Consider the following 20710-nt stretch of genomic DNA (forward strand, 5'->3'; position numbering starts at 1 on the left):
TGTATTTCATTAACCTTTGACTATTGGATGTTCTTATAGGCACTTTAGTATTGCCAGTGTAACAGTATAGCTTCCGTCCCTCTTCTCGCTCCTCCCTGGGCTCAAACCAGCAACACAATGACAACAGCCACCACATCGAAGCAGCATTTACCCATGCAGAGCAAGGGAAACAACCACCCCAAGGCTCAGAGCGAGTGAAGTTTGAAACGCTATTAGCGCGCGCTAACTAGCCAGCCATTTCACTTGGTCACACCAGCCGCATCTCGGGAGTTGATAGGTTTGAAGTTATAAACAGCGCAATGTTTGACGCACAACGAAGAGCTGTGCGTTTGCTGTTGGCAAAACGCACGAAAGTACTGTTTGAATTCATGTTTACGCGCCTGCCTGCCACCGCTCAGTCTGATACTTAGATACTTGTATGCTTGTATGCTCAGTCAGATTATATGCAACACAGGACACGCTAGATAATATCTAGTAATATCATCAACCATGTGTAGTTATCTAGTGATTATGATTGATTGTTTTTTATAAGATAAATGTAATGCTAGCTAGCAACTTACCTTGGCTTACTGCATTTGTGTAACAGGCAGTCTCCTTGTGGAGTGTAACGAGAGAGAGGCAGGTCGTTATTGCGTTGGACTAGTTAACTGTAAGGTTGCAAGTTTGTATCCCCCGTGCTGACAAGGTGAAAATCTGTCTTTCTGCCCCTGAATGAGGCAGTAAACCCACCGTCATTGAAAATAAGAATGTGTTCTTAACTGACTTGCCTAGTTAAATAAAGATTAAATAAAGGTGTAAAAAAAAATGGCAAATCGGCGCCCAAAAATAATTTCCGATTGTTATGAAAACTTGAAATCGGCTCTAATTAATCGTCCATTCTGATTAATCGGCCGACCTCTAGTATGTACATACCCCAACCAGAAGCCATGAATTACAGGCAACATCCGCACTAAGCTAAAGGGTAGAGCTACCGCTTTCAAGGAGTGGGACTGTAACCCGGACGCTTATAAAAAGTCCTGCTAGGCCCTCAGTCGAACCATCAAACAGGCAAAGAGCAAATACATGACTAAGATTGAATCATACTACACTGGCTCCGACGCTTGTCAAATGTGGCAGGGCTTGCAAACTATTATGGAATACAAAGGGAAGCCCAGCCGCGAGCTTCCCAGTGACACAAGCCTACAGGATGAGCAAAATTACTTCTATGCACGCTTTGAGGCAAGCAACACTGAAGCATGCATGAGAGCACCAGCTGTTCTGGACGACCGTGTGATCATGCTCGCCGTAGCTGATGTTAGTAAGACCTTGTAACAGGTCCAGAAGGCTGCAGGGCCAGACGGATTACCAGGACGTGTATTCCTAGCATGCGCTGACCAACTGGGAAGTGTCTTCACTGACATTTTCAACCTGTCCCTGGCAGAGTCTGTAATACTTATATGTTTGAAGCAGACTACCATAGTCCCTGTGCTCAAAAATCCCAACCTGCCTAATGACTACCGTCCCGTAGCAATCACGTGTTTATCCATGAAGTGCTTTGAAAGGCTGGTCATGGCTCACATCAACACCATTATCCCAGAAACCCTACACCCACTCCAATTTGCATACCGCCCCAACAAATCCACAGATGATGTAATCTCTATTGCACTCAACATTGCCTGACACACCGATCTCGACAAACCATTTCTGTATGGGCCTCGCTTTGTGCACAGGGGTATTGTCATGCTGAAACATGAAAGGGCAGGTAGCATTCACTTGGCATCCGCCAAACACAGATTAGTCCATCGGGCTGCCAGATGGTGAGGCAATATTCATCACTCCAGAGAGCGTGTTTCAACTGCTTCAGAGTCCAATGACGGCGGGATTTGCATCACTCCAGCCAATGTTTGGCATTACGTATGGTGATCTTAGACTTGTGTGCGGCTGCTCGGCCATGGAAACCCATTTCATGAAGTGGGTTTTTCCACCGAGGACAGACAATTTTTACGCGCTACACACTTCAGCACTCGGTGGTCCCACTCTGGTCATTTATGAACATTTGAACATCTTGGCCATGTTCTGTTATAATCTCCACCCGGCACAGCCAGAAGAGGACTGGCCACCCCACATAGCCTGGTTCCTCTCTAGGTTTCTTCCTAGGTTTTGGCCTTTCTAGGGAGTTTTTCCTAGCCACCGTGCTTCTACACCTGCATTGCTTGCTGTTTGGGGTTTTAGGCTGGGTTTCTGTACAGCACTTTGAGATATCAGCTGATGTACGAAGGGCTATATAAATAAATTTGATTTGATTTGATTTGATTTGATTTGTGAGCTTGTGTGGTCTGCCACTTCGCGGCTGAGCCGTTATTGCTCCTATACGTTTCCACTTCACAATAACAGCATTTACAGTTGACTGGGCAGCTCTAGCAGTGCAGACGTTTGATGCTGACACGTTGTAAAGGTGGCATCCTATGGCGGTGCCACACTGAAAGTCACTGAACTCTTCTGTATGGACCATTCTACTGTCAATGTTTGTCTATGGAGATTGCATGTCTGTGTGCTTGATTGTATACACCTGTCAGCAATGGGTGTGGCTGAAATAGACGAATCCACTAATTTGAAGATGTGTCCACTTACTTTTGGCCATGTAGTGCAAATGGAGTTCACTATGCTTTGGTCCTATTATTGCTCACACAATTTCTGTTTGGTGCAACATTTTAAAACATTGTAACTGGGAATCAAAATTGCATGCCCATACTCCAATATTTCACAATAATGCCTTGCAGTCTGGAGGGCAGCCTTTTGCATCCCCCCAATTGTCCAAATGTGGAATCTGTACCCTTAAAGATATCATGGGCAGTAATGGTTTGAGAACATTCCAAGATTTGAAAGACATACTGTACACATCCCCAGGCAACTCCTTTTTAAATATTTACAACAGCTACTCTGTATGCTGGCCTATGGAGTCCCTTGATGGGATTTATAAATACATTATCTGAGCTCCCAAAAGGACTGATCTCTATAATATAAAAACAACTTTTGGAAAGCTCATATTCTGAGCTAGCCATTAAACAAGTATGGTCCACAGATCTAAGTGAATCTGAACAACCCTTTAACTGGAACAGAATATGGAAAAATCTTACCTTGGCATCCTGTAATCCGATCCATCAATTAAAACATTTTAAGTTTGTTCACATGCTGTATTTAACACCAATACATTTTTTTATGATGAAACTGGCCCCAACTCCCAACTGTTCAGTGTCCCCTAAATCAGGTAGGCACATTCCATCATATGATGTGGGAGTGCCCTGCAATTAAATGCATGAAGGAAATATTGAATGCGTTGCATCTGCTATGTTACTTAACGATGATAGCTCCTTGAATCTCTCAAATACTACTGGCAGGCAGCGCTACTGCGAAAAGGATGTTGACTCTTAGGTTGAAATCACCCCACTCTCTCTCAATCCGCCAATGATTACAGTTACTATATGAAGTTATAACATTAGAATTATCAACAGCGAGAATGAATAGTGCTAGTCAAGGAACAATTGAGGCCTGGACAAATATACTCTCACCTAAAGCCCAACACATACATACAGTGGGGAGAACATGTATTTGATAGACTGACGATTTTACAGGTTTTCCTACTTACAAAGCATGTAGAGGTCTGTAATTTTTATCATAGGTACACTTCAACTGTGAGAGACGGAATCTAAAACAAAAATCCAGAAAATCACATTGTATGATTTTTAAGTAATTAATTTGCATTTTATTGCATGACATAAGTATTTCATACATCAGAAAAGCAGAACTTAATATTTGGTACAGAAACCTTTGTTTGCAATTACAGAAATCATACATTTCCTGTAGTTCTTGACCAGGTTTGCACACACTGCAGCAGGGATTTTGGCCCACTCCACCATACAGACCTTCTCCAGATCCTTCAGGTTTCGTGGCTGTTGCTGGGCAATACGGACTTTCAGCTCCCTCCAAAGATTTTCTATTGGGTTCAGGTCTGGAGACTGGCTAGGCCACTCCAGGACCTTGAGATGCTTCTTACGGAGCCACTCCTTAGTTGCCCTGGCTGTGTGTTTCGGGTCGTTGTCATGCTGGAGGACCCAGCCACGACCCATCTTCAATGCTCTTACTGAGGGAAGGAGGTTGTTGGCCAAGATATGGCGATACATGGCCCCATCCATCCTCCCCTCAATACGGTGCAGTTGTCCTGTCCCCTTTGCAGAAAAGCATCCCCAAAGAATGATGTTTCCATCACCATGCTTCACGGTTGGGATGGTGTTCTTGGGGTTGTACTCATCCTTCTTTTTCCTCCAAACACGGCGAGTGGAGTTTAGACCAAAAAGCTATATTTTTGTCTCATCAGACCACATGACCTTCTCCCATTCCTCCTCTGGATCATCCAGATGGTCATTGGCAAACTTCCGACGTGCCTGGACATGCGCTGGCTTGAGCAGGGGGACCTTGCGTGCGCTGCAGGATTTTAATCCATGACGGCGTAGTGTGTTACTAATGGTTTTCTTTGAGACTGTGGTCCCAGCTCTCTTCAGGTCATTGATCAGGTCCTGCCGTGTAGTTCTGGGCTGATCCCTCACCTTCCTCATGATCATTGATGCCCCACGAGGTGAGATCTTGCATGGAGCCCCAGACCGAGGGTGATTGACCGTCATCTTGAACTTCTTCCATTTTCTAATAATTGCACCAACAGTTGTTGCTTTCTCACCAAGCTGCTTATGGTGGAAAATAAGTATTTGGTCAATAACAAAAGTTTATCTCAATACTTTGTTATATACCCTTTGTTGGCAATGACAGAGGTCAAACGTTTTCTGTAAGTCTTCACAAGGTTTTCACACACTGTTGCTGGTATTTTGGCCCATTCCTCCATGCAGATCTCCTCTAGAGCAGTGATGTTTTGGGGCTGTTGCTGGGCAACACGGACTTTCAACTCCCTCCAAAGATTTTCTATGGGGTTGAGATCTGGAGACTGGCTAGGCCACTCCAGGACCTTGAAATGCTACTTACGAAGCCACTCCTTCGTTGCCCGGGCGGTGTGTTTGGGATCATTGTCATGCTGAAAGACCCAGCCATGTTTTATCTTCAATGCCCTTGCTGATGGAAGGAGGTTTACACTCAAAATCTCACGATACATGGCCCCATTCATTCTTTCCTTTACATGGATCAGTCGCCCTGGTCCCTTTGCAGAAAAACAGCCCCAAAGCATGATGTTTCCACCCCCATGCTTCACAGTAGGTATGGTGTTCTTTGGATGCAACTCAGCATTCTTTGTCCTCCAAACACGACGAGTTGAGTTTTTACCAAAAAGTTATATTCTGACCATATTACATCTGACCATATGACATTCTCCCAATCTTCTTCTGGATCATCCAAATGCTCTCTAGCAAACTTCAGACGGGCCTGGACATGTACTGGCTTAAGCAGGGGGACACGCCTGGCACTGCAGGATTTGAGTCCCTGGCGGCGTAGTGTGTTACTGATGGTAGGCTTTGTTACTTTGGTCCTAGCTCTCTGCAGGTCATTCACTAGGTCCCCCCGTGTGGTTCTGGGATTTTTGCTCACCGTTCTTGTGATCATTTTGACCCCACAGGGTGAGATCTTGCGTGGAGCCCCAGATCGAGGGAGATTATCAGTGGTCTTGTATGTCTTCCATTTCCTAATAATTGCTCCCACAGTTGATTTCTTCAAACCAAGCTGCTTACCTATTGCAGATTCAGTCTTCCCAGCCTGGTGCAGGTCTACAATTTTGTTTCTGGTGTCCTTTGACAGCTCTTTGGTCTTGGCCATAGTGGAGTTTGGAGTGTGACTGTTTGAAGTTGTAGACAGCTGTCTTTTATACTGATAACAAGTTCAAACAGGTGGCATTAATACAGGTAACGAGTGGAGGACAGAGGAGCCTCTTAAAGAAGAAGTTACAGGTCTGTGAGAGCGAGAAATCTTGCTTGTTTGTAGGTGACCAAATACTTATTTTCCACCATAATTTGCAAATAAATTCCTAAAAAATCCTACAATGTGATTTTCTGGATTTTTTCTCTCATTTTGTCTGTCATAGTTGAAGTGTACCTATGATGAAAGTTACAGGCCTCTCTCGTCTTTTGCACAATTGGTGGCTGACTAAATACTTTTTTGCCCCACTGTACATACATACATACATGCATGCATGCATGCATACATACATACATACATACATACATGCATACATACATACATACATACATGCATACATACATACATACATACATACATACATACATACATACATGCATGCATGCATGCATACATACATACATACATACATACATACATACATACATGCATGCATGCATACATACATACATACATACATACATACATACATGCATGCATGCATACATACATACATACATACATACATACATACATACATACATACATACATACATACATACATACATGCATGCATGCATGCATGCATACATACATACATACATACATACATACATGCATGCATGCATACATACATACATACATACATACATGCATGCATGCATGCATACATACATACATACATACATACATACATACATACATACATACATACATACATACATACATACATACATACATACATACATACATACATACATACATACATACATGCATGCATGCATGCATGCATACATACAAAAAATGACTTTTTCCACATTGTGTTACGTTTACAGCCTTATTCTAAAATGGATCAAATTGCCCCCCCTCCCCTAATTAATCTACATACAATAATGACAAAGCAAAAACAGGTTTTAAGACATTTTGCAAGACTCCAGCCACTCAAGTCATAGACTGTTCTCTCTGCTACCGCATGGCAAGCGGTACCGGAGCGCCAAGTATAGGTCCAAAAGGCTACTTAACAGCTTCTCCCCCCCAAGCCAAAAGACTGCTGAACAATGAATCAAATGGCTACCCGGACTATTTCCTATGTCCCCCCCTTTCTTTTTTACATTGCTGCTACTCGCTGTTTATTATCTATGCATAGTCACTACCCCTACCTACTGTACATGTGCATATCACTTTAATTACCTCGACTCACCTTTCCCCCACACATTGACTCAGTACCGGTACTCCCTGAATATAGCCTCGTTATTGTAATTTTATTGTGTTATTTTTTAACTTTCATTTATTTAGTAAATATTTTCTTAACTCTTAGTTTCTTAAAGATGCATTGTTGGTTAAGAGCTTGGAAGTAAGCATTTCACAGTAAGGTTGTATTTGGTGCATGTGCATTTGGTGCATGTGACAAATAAAATGTGATTTGATTTGAAAGGGGAGAAAGCAAATTAATCTTTGTTGCCTTTTATTTAAGTCATTGCACATCAAGAATGCATGCAGAGTATGTGCGAACGGGGGTCAAAAATGCTCTTCCTGGCTATTCTTTGGCAAGCTTGAACTATTTCATTAAGAGATAATTGAGAAATGTACCTAAGGCACATAATAGAGTTCATGGGTACCTAATGGAAATTTGAATGAGTAATATTTTTGGTGGGTTATTTCCAGTCTCTATTTTCAAGTGTGTACAGGATTTGTCATTAATTGTACAACAATACTATAAGTGTCTTCTGAGTCCCAAGTGTGTGTATGGTCTTACTCTTGACTTATCTTCAGTCTACTTAGTGTGTCCTAATAATAAGACATAATCAAGAATATTAATTCATTGTGGGTATAGAGCTAAACCCAGTGGTCCTGCAACATAAACAGTAGAGGGGGCTGATAGATATGTGTTTCTCTACTTACATGCAAGAGAAGATGCCTTCTCAGGTGTCCTGTATCTGTATCTTGGACCACTCTCCACATACTTTGGACATCAATGTCTTGTAATTGTAAATACTGACAATTGATTCAAGCCACATATCATGCCAGGCTATTTTTGCAACAATCATCCATTGCACCGTAACTTCAACCTTTATTCTGTAGTAACATAAGAAAGCATTGTTTGTAAGAAATAGTCAGGTATAAAACTGTGGACTGATCTTGAAAAGGAAAAACATACAAATATATGTTTAGACAAACTATGTTTTCTTATCAAAATCGTACCAAACTCAGGCGTAATTTGCATGGCATTCCGCCCCCCGCCTCTATGGTTGGCTCGTGGCTGTTCCTCAACTGTTTAAGCCAAGAGTTTGCAAATGGTTTGTTTAGCTGTCAATCAAAGAGGCATACCCGGGCTTGGCTTCAACAGTGAAACCAAGAGTGAAACCGACCGCTTGCCTTGCTGTCGAGTGATTCGACCGTGTTTCTGGTCTGGACCAGCAGTGCGCTGCCTCCGCTGTCCTTAGTAGTACGCATCTTATGTTTCTGCTTCATTCGGAGAGATAGTAGGGGGATAGATCACGCTTTCTCATTGTGCATGCCAGGAGAAGAGCATACAAAAACGGCAGATTCTTAGAAATAAAGACATTTTCCTAATGGTATCATACACTAATCAAACGGAGACATGTGGAATTGTATGGGGATTTCGAAGTGTCTGTCAATAGTGTGTCTTCTGATGGTGTGGACTGAGGTAAGAACTTTTTTCTTTTTATATTGACAGATCAAACGAATTGATCCGCAGTTGTGCGAGTGTATCATGCACACAACGAGGTCTCATTCAGTTTGTGAATTTAATTTTTAGAATTCCATTCCTAATGAAATTACGTAGTTAAATCATGTGATCTTGGAATTCTACTTTGGAGCTTCCCTATGGATGAATTCGTTTTGCATTCTTCTTGGATCAAGGCAATCAGCGCAATGTATAGACAGTGTGTTATTACATGCCTGTGTTATAGGCTAATCTAGGTATCTATTTCCGTGGGTAAAAATCGGATGTTTAAAAAAACATACATTTGTTGTATAAAGCAGCATTAATCATATCTAATAATTATAAATGAAAAACAAACAATTGCCCAAATCCTCTGTCATTACTATAAATATAATGTGCAAGTAGGTCTAACACCACTAGCATCACTTAAAATGATGTGTAGAAAAGCATTCAGACTGAAACATCTAAACATTTTGAAAAAAATAAAAGTTCAGGTGTAGAACATGCATAACCTTCTGTAGCCTACTTAAAAATGGTACGCGCTTCGTGTATTTATTTTATATTCAAATGCTATTCGTAGGTGTCCCAGTCTTCGGGCTCTTTTGAGCTGCAGTTGACTGCTGTACAGAACGCTAACGGTCAGTTGTCGGACGGGGACTGCTGCGACGGAGAAAGGAACGCGCAGGATCTCCACTGTAGCATGGATGAGTGTGATACGTACTTCAGAGTGTGTCTAAAGGAATACCAAACGGAGGTCACGACCTCAGGCTTGTGCATCTATGGAACTGGATCTACTAACGTTATCGGTGGGAATACTTTTCAATTTAAGAGCACCAAAAACAACCAAAACCGAATCAACGACAGTGGAAAGATTGTCATCCCATTCCAGTTCGCTTGGCCGGTAAGTTGACGACAAGTCATTATTACATCTGTTGATCCACTGCATATGTCCTGCTTTTATTCATTTACTTATTAATAGTCAAATATAGTCACTAGTCAAGTCCAAACCGGATGAGGTTGTAAGTGTGCCATCTTCATTGCCAGTGGCCACTTGGCAACTTTGGAGAACACCTCAGTTTATGAGACTTGTCTGTAAATAATAACGTATAAAACGTTTTCTCATGGCATACATGGTTTCTGGCTTAGTGCATTCCACAAAAACTCATTTTTTTGTGTGCCTATTTTACACAGCACAAATGTCAAGAACACATACAATTTTACTCATATCTTTTCAAATTACATCTATTATATTTGCTTTTGCTTTGATTCCATAAAACACTGGCTACTGTGCCTTTCTCCTAACGTCTGAAAATCGAAATTGCTGACAAAGTACAATTGTGCACATGGTGGTTGCAATCATTCATTTGTACATCATCATAGTAACATAGTACTAATCTGCAATTCCTATATTTGGCTGCTTCTACCAAACAAAGATAGGCCTACAGTCCAGCACATAGACATGGAAGCTCTCAAGTCATCAAGAGTGATATTGAACAAATACCTCTCCCCATGAACAACATCTCGCTGCACATTTTGGACCAGATATGTGAGGATTGTTGTGTGGTTGGTTGGCTGTGTGACCTATCCATTCATCAGTCCTTGTGGTCAGCTGTCAGGGGAGGGAAAGATGGAAGTAGTAACTGGGGCCCTGGGCAGATACGGTTACCACTAAGTTGTGTGTGACATAGGGAGTGGATATCGGTGTCACCACTATACTCAAATAAGTGAGATCCTAGAAGATCCCTATAGATCTGTGCTAGGGGATGCCTTTACTTCTGGCCTCTCAGGTTCACTGAGTCGGGTCAGTATTATCCTCAATGTAGACTGGACAAAAGAGAGGATTGTAGTGCCGAGATAACCCTTTCAAGTTTTCCATTGTTGTGATGGGCCAGTCAAGGGCATATTAGTGGATGTGCTTTTCAATGTCCAGACATTGATCTCGAAATTGTTTTTAAAAGTCCAGAAGATGGTAAATAATGTTTTCTCCCATTAATAACTGTAACTGTTGGTTTATTGTAGCAGCATGTCTAGTGTTGTGTACTTTTAGTGTTGGGCCTGAAACCATCAGGGTGTGCTAAGCTGGCCAGCAACCTCACACTCCTAACACTACATGACAGCTGCAGTTTAAATTTGATTTGAGGCTTGCTGTCAGTTGCTAGGAGACCCCTAATAGTCTTAGTATACCCCCTCTTTCCACATGTATTTTTACATGAAAAAGAAAAGCTACCCAGTTTGCTTTCAAAGCAAATTACAGACCTCTGTAGTAAACAACATATACAGCATACTGGTATGTTGTTGACTGATAACCCTAATAGAGTTCATATTATCAAGGCATGCCTTGTAGCCTATGACAGTATGGTCAGAATTTCTGGGCCACTAGCTCCTGACATGAATTAAAGAGAAAAATGTATTTTTTCTGCCACTCGATCATTTCCTCATGGTTAACCTCTCACCCTGTGTGTGTTTTTAGTGAAATCTTTCTCATGAAATGGAGGGGGGAGGGATGCCGGTAAAGAGAGAAAGGCTGCCTCTTCTCTTTCCTCTGTGAGAATTCAGTCACGACTCATGAGGGAGAGATATTTTTAGGATCCGGCTCAGTCACTTAAGACTCTGTGTTTGACTCCACAAGAAAAACATCAATTTAATTTGCTCCCTGCTCCTCCTAATTCTCTTATTTGTAGTATATTTAGAGGCAGTCTGTCCTTCCATCCCCCCATGGGAGTAAATCATAGGAATGAGGGGCAGTTACTCTCCATTTTTGTGGTTGTTTCCGTGCCCCTCTAACCCTGGCCATATTTTTCCACAACCGTTGGTTAAACGGTTATATGATACCAGCCCTGTCAACAAAGTCACTTCTTGTGATAGGGTTTAGTTTGAATGACCATGGTGGCTGAAACGAATCTCGTCAGAGGTCTGATGTCAGTCAGAGGCCATACAGTATTGGGGTGTTGTTGTTGGGTTGACGTGCTTCACAGCATCTAATCCTCTGTCCCTGCCTCCTACCCCTCCTCTCTGTCTCTAGGTCACTTTAATAAGCCTAAAAGCATTGGTAGCGCTTCTCTAGTTGGGAGAGGCAGGGCTACATTACGTGAGTGTGTGTGAGGTAAGGAAAGGTGAGGGATAGTGTTGTTTAAAGCCCTGTGCTCCTTTAATTGTGGTCAGGAAAGGTCTGCTCATCTTTCTGCTGCCGCCATGACCCGACTCGAGTGACTTCCTCTGGTTCCACTTTAGATGACCTGATTTTGCCTGTAGCCCAGCCGTGTAAAATGTCTGATTACTGGCTGCATGTTTAATGTTTTGGAGACACTGTTATGAGGTTGGGATGAGGGATAGCACATTGATGAATTTCTTATTTGTTTGTGTGTTTTATTCTGTGGATAGGTGTGCATGCGTGCCTGTTTTCATGTGTGTGTGTGCGTGCGTGCTTGTATGGATGCTTGGGTGTGTGTGCTTGCTTCCCCTTCCGCGTGTTTGTGTGTTTGCACTTTTGCACCCATTTGCGTGTGCATGTGTGTGATAAATGCTAATGGAATGCATGTATTGCAGCCAGGTGCTGCTGAGCTCAGTGCAGCTGTGATTAAAGCATGTTATTTCACAGCCAGTAAGTTTCATTTCCACTTGCCCTCAGTACCTGTTCACATGGCTGTTGGAGCTCTGCTGGAGCCAGCCAGCCCACCAGGCCAGGAGGACTACAGCAAAGCCTCCTTCCCTCCCTCTGCTGCTTTGTGTTCAGGGCTAATTAAATCCTAGACTTTATGTATATCATTAGCTGAGACCTCCCTTTACACACCACATCTCTCTATCCCAATACCTCAGCAGATGCCCACTGTAACAGCATTGTATTGGCATTTTGTATGCATGTCTGTCTTATACTTTGGTGGTGAAATATTCTGATAATTTGTCATCAGGTTGTATTTTTGATCGTGAAATGGTTAGGTCATAATTGACTATAGTGGGGTCTTTTCAAGAAATGAGTACCTTTTGCATCCCTTTGATATTTTAAGTACAAATTGTGCACCAATATTGCATTTTAAAAGCCTGTCATATTAAATGAAGTGCCCTTTAATTTAGACCATATTGAGAATTCAATAAATCAGATTTTTCATAGGATTAAAGACTTAGTGCTAAATGCTGAAATTCAGCATGTTGACTTATCCCTCCATCAACCCTGGGTCACCTCTAGGAAGATTTTAACCCCCTTAACCCCAACATTTCTCCAAGTTTCACCATCATTGTAAAGCCCTGGTTATTTTGTTGCTTTGATAAAGTTATTTCTGAAGATTATTATTTATTTAATTTGATAAGTTATCAATTTATATCTGTCCCTCATTTTAAGGTCAACCCTGTTACCTGAACTGAATTCTCATTTTAATATGGTGAAACTATTCCTTTTTATGTTTTTTTTATTTTTACAAAAGAAACATTGAACATCTAATAGTCAAATCATAGTGTTAAAGCAAGTGAGCTGCTTCTACTCTTTTTGGCCATTTTCTGGTGTTTTGTGGTGGAAAACTGAGTGGGTCTGGCATAACACGTCAACACTCTTACCCATAGACAGACAGGATAGAAATGTTTGAACAATGTCACTCCCTGTTGCACACAAGCTTCCATTCCTCCTGTCACAAGGGGATTTATGGCTGATTTAAGATGAAATTGTCAACCATGTTACTTGATTTGGCACTTGATAGGCACTTACTACTTTGTATGTAAAAACATTTATGAAATGGGAAAACATGTTTTTTTTAATGAAGTTGAACATGTGCTCTTTATGACAGAATGTAAAAACTTTACAAAGTTCCACTTCTCAAAAGGCATCGAATTGGTGGAATTACCCAGTTGAGTGGTTCAGTGAGCTTGTCTGTGTGTCACAGGAACTCAGGAATGCTGTTGTAACTCTGCTCTCTCCTCTGGGGTGAAGGGGGTGAGGGTTCATCCACATTAGGGTTTCTCAATTGTTGGTAGCCTAGTTAGTTACTCAATCCTTGTTGTTGCAGGGAACCTCTGTAAAGTCAGGATCTAACTCCAATTTATCATCCAGCAGTTATCAGGCTGTTTGTGTGTGTGTGTGTGTGTGTGCTTATTTTCTACAGATTTTATATTGTGTTATTGACTGTACGTTTGCTTATTATGTGTAACTCTGTGTTGTTGTTTTTGTCACACTGCTTTGCCTTATCTTGGGCAGGTCGCAGTTGTAAATGAGAACTTGTTCTCAAATGGCCTACCTGGTTAAATAAAGGTTAAATATATATATATTTTTTAATTGCTTGAGAGCCTCACAGTTTGCCAGTCTAGTGGGTGCACATTAATACATGTGTAAGAATACATGGTTTGATAGTGATTCCAATGTGATTGGGGTCTTAAACCCAGCTGAGTTTGCTCTGCTGTGCTGAGTGATTGGGGTTTTCCCAACCTGGGTTATCAGTTTTCCAAGCCCTTGGAGAACAGGAGGCTTCCCTTTTGTCACTGAGCCTTTCAGGCCAAACAATGAGTTTATACCTATGTTTTTATCTGCATTTATGGTGTTATAAAAACAACTGGAGGGATGGAGAAAGAAGATGGTGTTGGGTTTCCTGTCTGAAGTGATGGGCTGTTGGCAGAGGAGGCTGATTTATGGCTGCATTGATGTCCTGGGAAAACTAAAGACAATGCTGCTCTATAGAGAGGGATGGCAGAGGGTGTGTCAGGCTGTCTTTATCAGGATATCATCAAGGGCACTCACTACTTGGTGCATATATGTAGAATTTGAGCATGCTGCCATTCTCCAAAAGTTGTCATTGCTTGTAATCTTGGTGTCAGAATAATCTGAGATGTTAATCATGAAAAGTGTTAACCACTGAGGATAAAAAAATGTTTTGTTTTTCTTGTTACTAAATTGGAAAAGATGATGCAAGACCTACTGTACCATGTGGAAAGCTCAATTATGTGACTGAAGGAAACCCTGAGAAATAGAGTTTCAACAGCTTGGCTAATAAAAATATACTGGGTCATTTAGCATATTTTTATTTGATTTGTTTTGATGTAATTTGTAGAATGAGGATCCTGTGTAGGAGATGCCTTATTTAGAGTGGGGCTTTTTTGTTAATAACGTGCTAAATTAGCCAGCCTCACTGTACCCTACTGGGACCCACATGTTTTATTCATTTCAATATCCTAACAGGTGTGAGATGACAGGTGTTGCTGTTTTTCCCCCTCTCATCTCAATATTTTACTAAAGTTGTTAATTGGGTGTTAGAATGATGTCAGGCATACTTTCTGTGAGACCCTATTGCTATTAGTGTTAAAGGTCCAATGCAGCGGTTTTTATCTCAATATCAATTCATTCATGAGAAACAATTAAGTACCTTACTGTGATTGTTTTCAATTAAAAGGGTCAAAAATAAACAAAGGGCAGTTTCTCAAGCAATACTTTTGCTAGGACTATTTGGAAGTGGTCTGAGTGTGGAGGGGAAAACTGAACGTTTCCTGTTGTTTTCAAAAAGGTTTGGAACCCTTTCTTATTGGTCTATTAACTAATTTATGCCAAAGCTCCATCCCACCTTAACAGGCAGAAATTTCAGGCTGTCTTTTAAAACAGGTCTTAAACTAAAATGTCATTATCATAATTTTCCCATCTTCACAGTTTTATTCCAACCTCATAGTGTGAAAATATACACTGAGTTTACAAACCATTAGGAACAACTGCTCTTTCCTGTATCAGGCTGTATCACAACTGGCCGTGATTGGGAGTCCCATAGGTCGGCGCTCAATTGGCCCAGCGTCGTCCGTGTTTGGCCGGTGTAGGCCATCATTGTAAATAAGAATTTGTTCTTAACTGACTTGCCTAGTTAAATAAATAAATAAATAATTCCATGACAGACTGACCAGGTGAATCCAGTTGAAAGCTATGATCCCTTATTGATGTCATCTGTTAAACCGACTTCAATCAGTGTAGACGAATTGGAGGAGACAGGTTAAAGAATCATTTTTAAGCCTTGAGACAATTGAAACATGGATTATGTACATTCAGAAGGTGGATGGGCAAGACAAAATATTTAAGTGCCTTTGAACGGGGTATGGTAGTAGGTGCCAGGTGCACTGGTTTGAGTGTGTCAAGAACTATAACACTGCCTGGTTTTTCACGCTCAACATTTTCCTGTGTGTATCAAGAATGGTCCATCAACCAAAGGACATCAAACCAACTTCGCACAATTGTGGGAAGCATTGGAGTCAACATAGGCCAGCATCCCTGTGGAACGCTTTTGACACCTTGTAGTCCATGCCCCAAGGAATTGAAGCTGTTCTGAGGGCAAAAGGGGGTGCAATTGAATATTAGGAAGGTCTTCCTAATATTTTGTACACTCAGTGTATATTAAACACAGGTAAATCACATTTTTGACTGCACTGGGCCTTTAAAAGATAATGCTGAGTTGAGTCATCTTCTTGATTTTAATGTAGAAAACCCCTAGTTAAAGCAGTACTACTGTATCTGTAGTGGGTTGAGACACAGGCGATGGAAGGGGTACAGTAATTTATTCATTGAACAGGTGAAGACAGTGAGGAGTGGGCTCAAATCCCTCTGACTCATGTAAAATGGTCTGGAAGGTGTCAAGTGACAACTACTGTGACTGCTGCCCTGGCCTGGTCCATCAGGTTGCACTACAGTCAGACATGCACCCCACAGCCGCACACTTTGCACGAGCCTCTCCCAGCCTCCAGTCTCTCCTCAATGACACATACACACAGGAAGCCCACCAGTGAGTCAGAGCCCAGAGAGACTACTGGCTGATTGGAAGTCAGTCTTTGAGACATTTATGATTTAAGGAAGATTGAATAAGATATCACACTGTTATTATCACTCCATATCATAGATGACGCCTTGGGCTCCCCAGCCTCATAAATCATAGCCAGTCATATTTGACTGACAGGGCAGGAAGGAGAATGGGAGGCAGTAGTCTGATCACTCAAAGGCCAGTAGTAGTGGGGAGACACGAGAGGACAGCAGAGGGGCAGGGAGGCAGCCTCTCACTGTGCTATGCCCTCCACTGAGCTTTTCATGAAGAATGCTCATTGTGTGATGTAAAAATATGTATTGTAGATTTAATACTCCATCTACTTTTATCACATCACACACTGAGGTGATGAACTTGTTTATGTGACTCAGATCTGGACCTTTGAGTTATCTGTGGCTGTATAAAAGAGATGTCTGTGGCCAGATTGTCTCCTCCTCCTATCTGTCTCCTGGGGGACTGACTGAGGGCCCATTACTGGGACAGCTGATGATGCAATGGAAGGTTTACTTTTGGGGGAAGGTGAAGATAAAGCCAACTGTATGTCCTTGGACCTTTAAAGAGTTAATTATTTGCATTCGGAAAGGGCCAGAGTTAGTGGCATGTGTTTTCGGATCAATCTGGAGAGAGGCCATACTAGCTAGATTAATGCAGACTTCAGTTACGTACAGGGTTTGTTTAAATAGAAGTGATAAAGGGGGACTGTGGTATAAGTCACTACTGGGGGATGGGAGATCAAAGAACGAGACTTCTCTGCCTTCCATATACTCAGCAGTTTAGCATTATTAGAAGTCATATTTGTGAAATATACAGTTTCCTCCAACAGCTTTGAGCATCCAAGAATCCAAATTACAGAAATGTTTAGCTCCTTTTTCACCCCTTCTCTCTAATCTGACCAGTACTGTGTAATCTACCTCGCCGACCTTCTTTTGGTGGAATGGGCTGTACTGGCCACAATCACCTGACAGAAAGCCAGCTCCTTTCTGGCTTTGGTGTACTGGTACCCAAATAACTCCCCAGGAATTTCAGTTTAAGAAACCTGCTGCTGTTAGATTTGGAATTGTTTCAGTATTTGTGTGCCACTTCAGGGGAATGATATCACTGTACAGTAAGTACAGCAGCGAGACTTGAGCTAACAGCTTAATCACCTGTTTTGTATTAGAATGTGTTCAGTGCCGGTGGTTCAACTTCAATTTGTTATCCCTACAGTAGTATTTGCACTTGTTAACTTCCCTCGGGCTTATATCCAGCTAATCAGTGACAGCAGTGTGGGAACCAAGAGCTATTTTCTCACCAGCAGCATCCACATTCACTCACAAACGGTGTATCTGTGTATTTGTGTATCTGTGTGTGTGTGTGTGTGTGTGTGTGTGTGTGTGTGTGTGTCAGGAGGCTGGTGGGAAGAGCTATAGGAGGACAGGCTCATTGTAATGGCTGGAATGGAATAAATGGAATGGAGTCAAACACGTTGTTTCCATGGGTTTGATAGTTTTGGTACTATTCCTCCTATAGCTCCTCCCACCAGACTTTTCTGGTGTGTGTGTGTTATCATCATGTGTTCCTTGTGTAATGCATTCCACATTCTGTGTGTGTGTGTGTTTGTTTGTCAGTGTGTGTGTGTGTTTGTCAGTGTGTGTGTGTCAGTGTGTGTGTCTGTCAGTGTGTGTGTGTGTGTGTGTGTCTGTCAGTGTGTGGGACTGGGGAGTAAGAATTCTTACAACCCCCTAATGATCCCGTCTGTGTCTCTCTTCCAGCGGGCGTACACTCTGATTGTGGAAGCGTGGGACTGGGACAATGGTACACACAGCAGCAGTGGTATGTACAGTATACTTCACCTTTCCAGGTATTTACTACCACATGAAAGGAGAGCCAGCCAGGCCTCAGTGTCTCCCATCAAATAAGTCATTAGGTGAGGGGTGAAGGATGTGTGTAGTGTTTATTTAGAAGTGACAGGGGTATTTACCTTGACATAAAAATACGGGGAGGTCCATGGCAGCATCTCAGAACCAAGGTTACAGGTGATGTCAAAAAGGAGATTTGCGTGATTTATGTGATTTATCTACTCTAATTTAGACTAAGGACCTTTCCTCACTCATTAGTAGCTGTAGTGATTGAGGAAAAAAATCTATACAGTTACATATCGCAAAATAATTTTTGACAATATTATATCGATACTTTATCTGCAAGTATCGGTTTGAAAATGTTTTGAAAAATATATTTTAAAAAATTTGCGAGGTAGTGTCAGCAAGTCGGCTGTACGTGCGCCAAAACTCTGGGATTTTTCATCCTATAGCTTGGCCTCAATCTTCTTTTTAAATAGCGAACCAAAATGTTTTCAACACTTTTATTTCCATGACTGATTAAAACTAATTTTCTCATGCTTTTTCTAGTGTCTCTTTAGCAGACATACCTATCGTGAGCATGTTTGGAACATCAAATCGCAATAAAATCGCAGTATTGAATATGTGACGACCCTCCCACTCTGTCTGCCGTATTCTGTCTTTGTTCTTGTTTCCTTATTAGGATGCCGGTGGGCGGAGTTGGGAGGGTCGTCAGCTTCATGGGAAACACCTGGGCCAGGTGTCTCCCAGGATAAATAGACCTCTTCCACATTCATGGAGGAGACTCTCTCCATGCAGACACCTTTGTAGATTGTGTTGTGGTTCTTGGTGGTCTTTTGTTTGTTTGCTTTGGCACCTTTCAACACCCTGCATTATCACATTCATGCATGCAAAACACTCACTTACACTACTGATTACTGATTACACACACCATTGTATATTTTCCTTAGTTGCTTTAGTTAATAAATATATATTTTGTTACTCCTTATCTCCATGTTGTCTCCCTTTGTTACGGGCTTTGAGCCGGTTCGTGACAAATAGCAATACAAAAATAATTGTGAGAATTGTGAGAATCTCAATACATATCGTATCAGCACCTATCGTGATAATATCGTGAGGTTCCCGGCAATTCTCAGCCCTAGTCACTGCAGGGATGGGGCTTGTGAAGATGTGTGTCTCTGTGAGAAGAGCTTCATTAAAGGTGACTAATTGTCTCAAGGGGGAACAGGGAGCTCCTTTCCTCGTCAGGCCCAGTTTGGACGCGGGGTGCCTATAGTCACTGCTATTTGGAACACAGCTGTATCCTGTTTTTACTTGCTTCTCTCATTTCAGTCCTGTTTGGCTTTGTTTTGGAAGCTCTTCTCAGAGGAAGAAAGGTTACTTGTGGAATGTGGAATGTAATCTATGTCACTCAAGTCAAGTGTGTTAGATTTAGGGCAACATTGAACCTCAGGCGAGATCAATGGCTGACCTAACCTGACAAGGTTGTTGTGTTTTTCTCTCCGGTGAACAGGCGATACACACCAATCCAAGCTTCTATAACAAGCTGTCCTGTTTTCACTGCTGCATAACTCTTAGAGAGTCAGCTCTATATATTCCCAGGAACAACACAGCTTCATACAAAGCAGCTTCTTAGCAGCACAAGAGGAAGAAAAGTCCCCAAATACAAAGCCCAGACTCCAGATGATTGAAATGGACTGTCAAGTTGAGCTGCCATATACCAACCACAGCAAACAGATCCATACAACAACTACAGTGGCAAGAAAAAGTATGTGAACCCTTTGGAATTTCCTGGATTTCTGCATAAATTGGTCATAACATTTGTTCTGATTTTCATCTAAGTCCCAACAATAGACTTGCTTAAACTAATAACACACAACAATTAGATGTTTTCATGTCTTTATTGAACACACTGTGTAAACATTCACAGTGCAGGGTGGATAAAGTATGTGAACCCTTGGATTTATAACTGGTTGACCCTCCTTTGGCAGCAATAACCTCAACCAAACGTTTTCTATAGTTGTGGATCAGAGCTGCACAACAGTTAGGAGGAATTTTAGACAATTCCTCTTTACAAAACTGTTTCAGTTCAGCAATATTCTTGGGATGTCTGGTGTGAACCTCTCTCAAGGTCATGCCACAGCTTCTCAAATCGGGTTTAGGTCAGGACTCTGACTGGGCCACTCAAGAAGGCGTATTTTCTTCTGTTGAAGTCATTCTTTTGTTGATTTACTTCTGTTTCCGGTCGTTGTCCTGTTGCATCACCCAATTTCTGTTGAGCTTCAATTGGCGGACAGAGAGCCTTACATTCTCCTGCAAAATATCTTGATAAACTTGGAAATTCATTTTTCCGTCGATGATAGCAAGCTGTCCAGACCCTAAGGCAGCAAAGCAGCCCCAAACCATGATGCTTCCTCCACCATACTTTACAGCTGGGATGATGTTTTGATGTTGGTGTGCTTTGCCTTGTTTTCTCCACACATAGTGTTGTGTGTTCCTTCCAAACAACTCAACTGTAGTTTCATTTGTCCACAGAATATTTTGCCAGT

General features: G+C 41.8%; 1 protein-coding gene across 3 annotated transcripts in view; it reads left to right on the forward strand.

Annotated features, from left to right (window-relative positions):
* The first annotated feature begins 8240 nt into the window (after positions 1-8240).
* The window catches only part of LOC112246785 (protein jagged-2-like), a 32691-nt gene continuing 20221 nt past the window's right edge, over positions 8241-20710 (forward strand). For 2 of the 3 annotated variants that reach the window (XM_024415324.2, XM_024415325.2), the window contains exons 1-3: positions 8241-8536; positions 9135-9455; positions 18075-18135. In XM_024415324.2, coding sequence (XP_024271092.1) covers positions 8471-8536; positions 9135-9455; positions 18075-18135 — 448 coding nt within the window. In that variant the 5' untranslated portion in view covers positions 8241-8470. Of the gene's footprint in view, positions 8537-9134; positions 9456-18074; positions 18136-19141; positions 19930-20710 lie in introns of those variants that run through there. The other variant, XM_024415326.2, reaches the window with a different exon arrangement.

Source organism: Oncorhynchus tshawytscha, linkage group LG08, assembly GCF_018296145.1.
Source record: "Oncorhynchus tshawytscha isolate Ot180627B linkage group LG08, Otsh_v2.0, whole genome shotgun sequence".
NCBI lineage: Eukaryota > Metazoa > Chordata > Actinopteri > Salmoniformes > Salmonidae > Oncorhynchus > Oncorhynchus tshawytscha.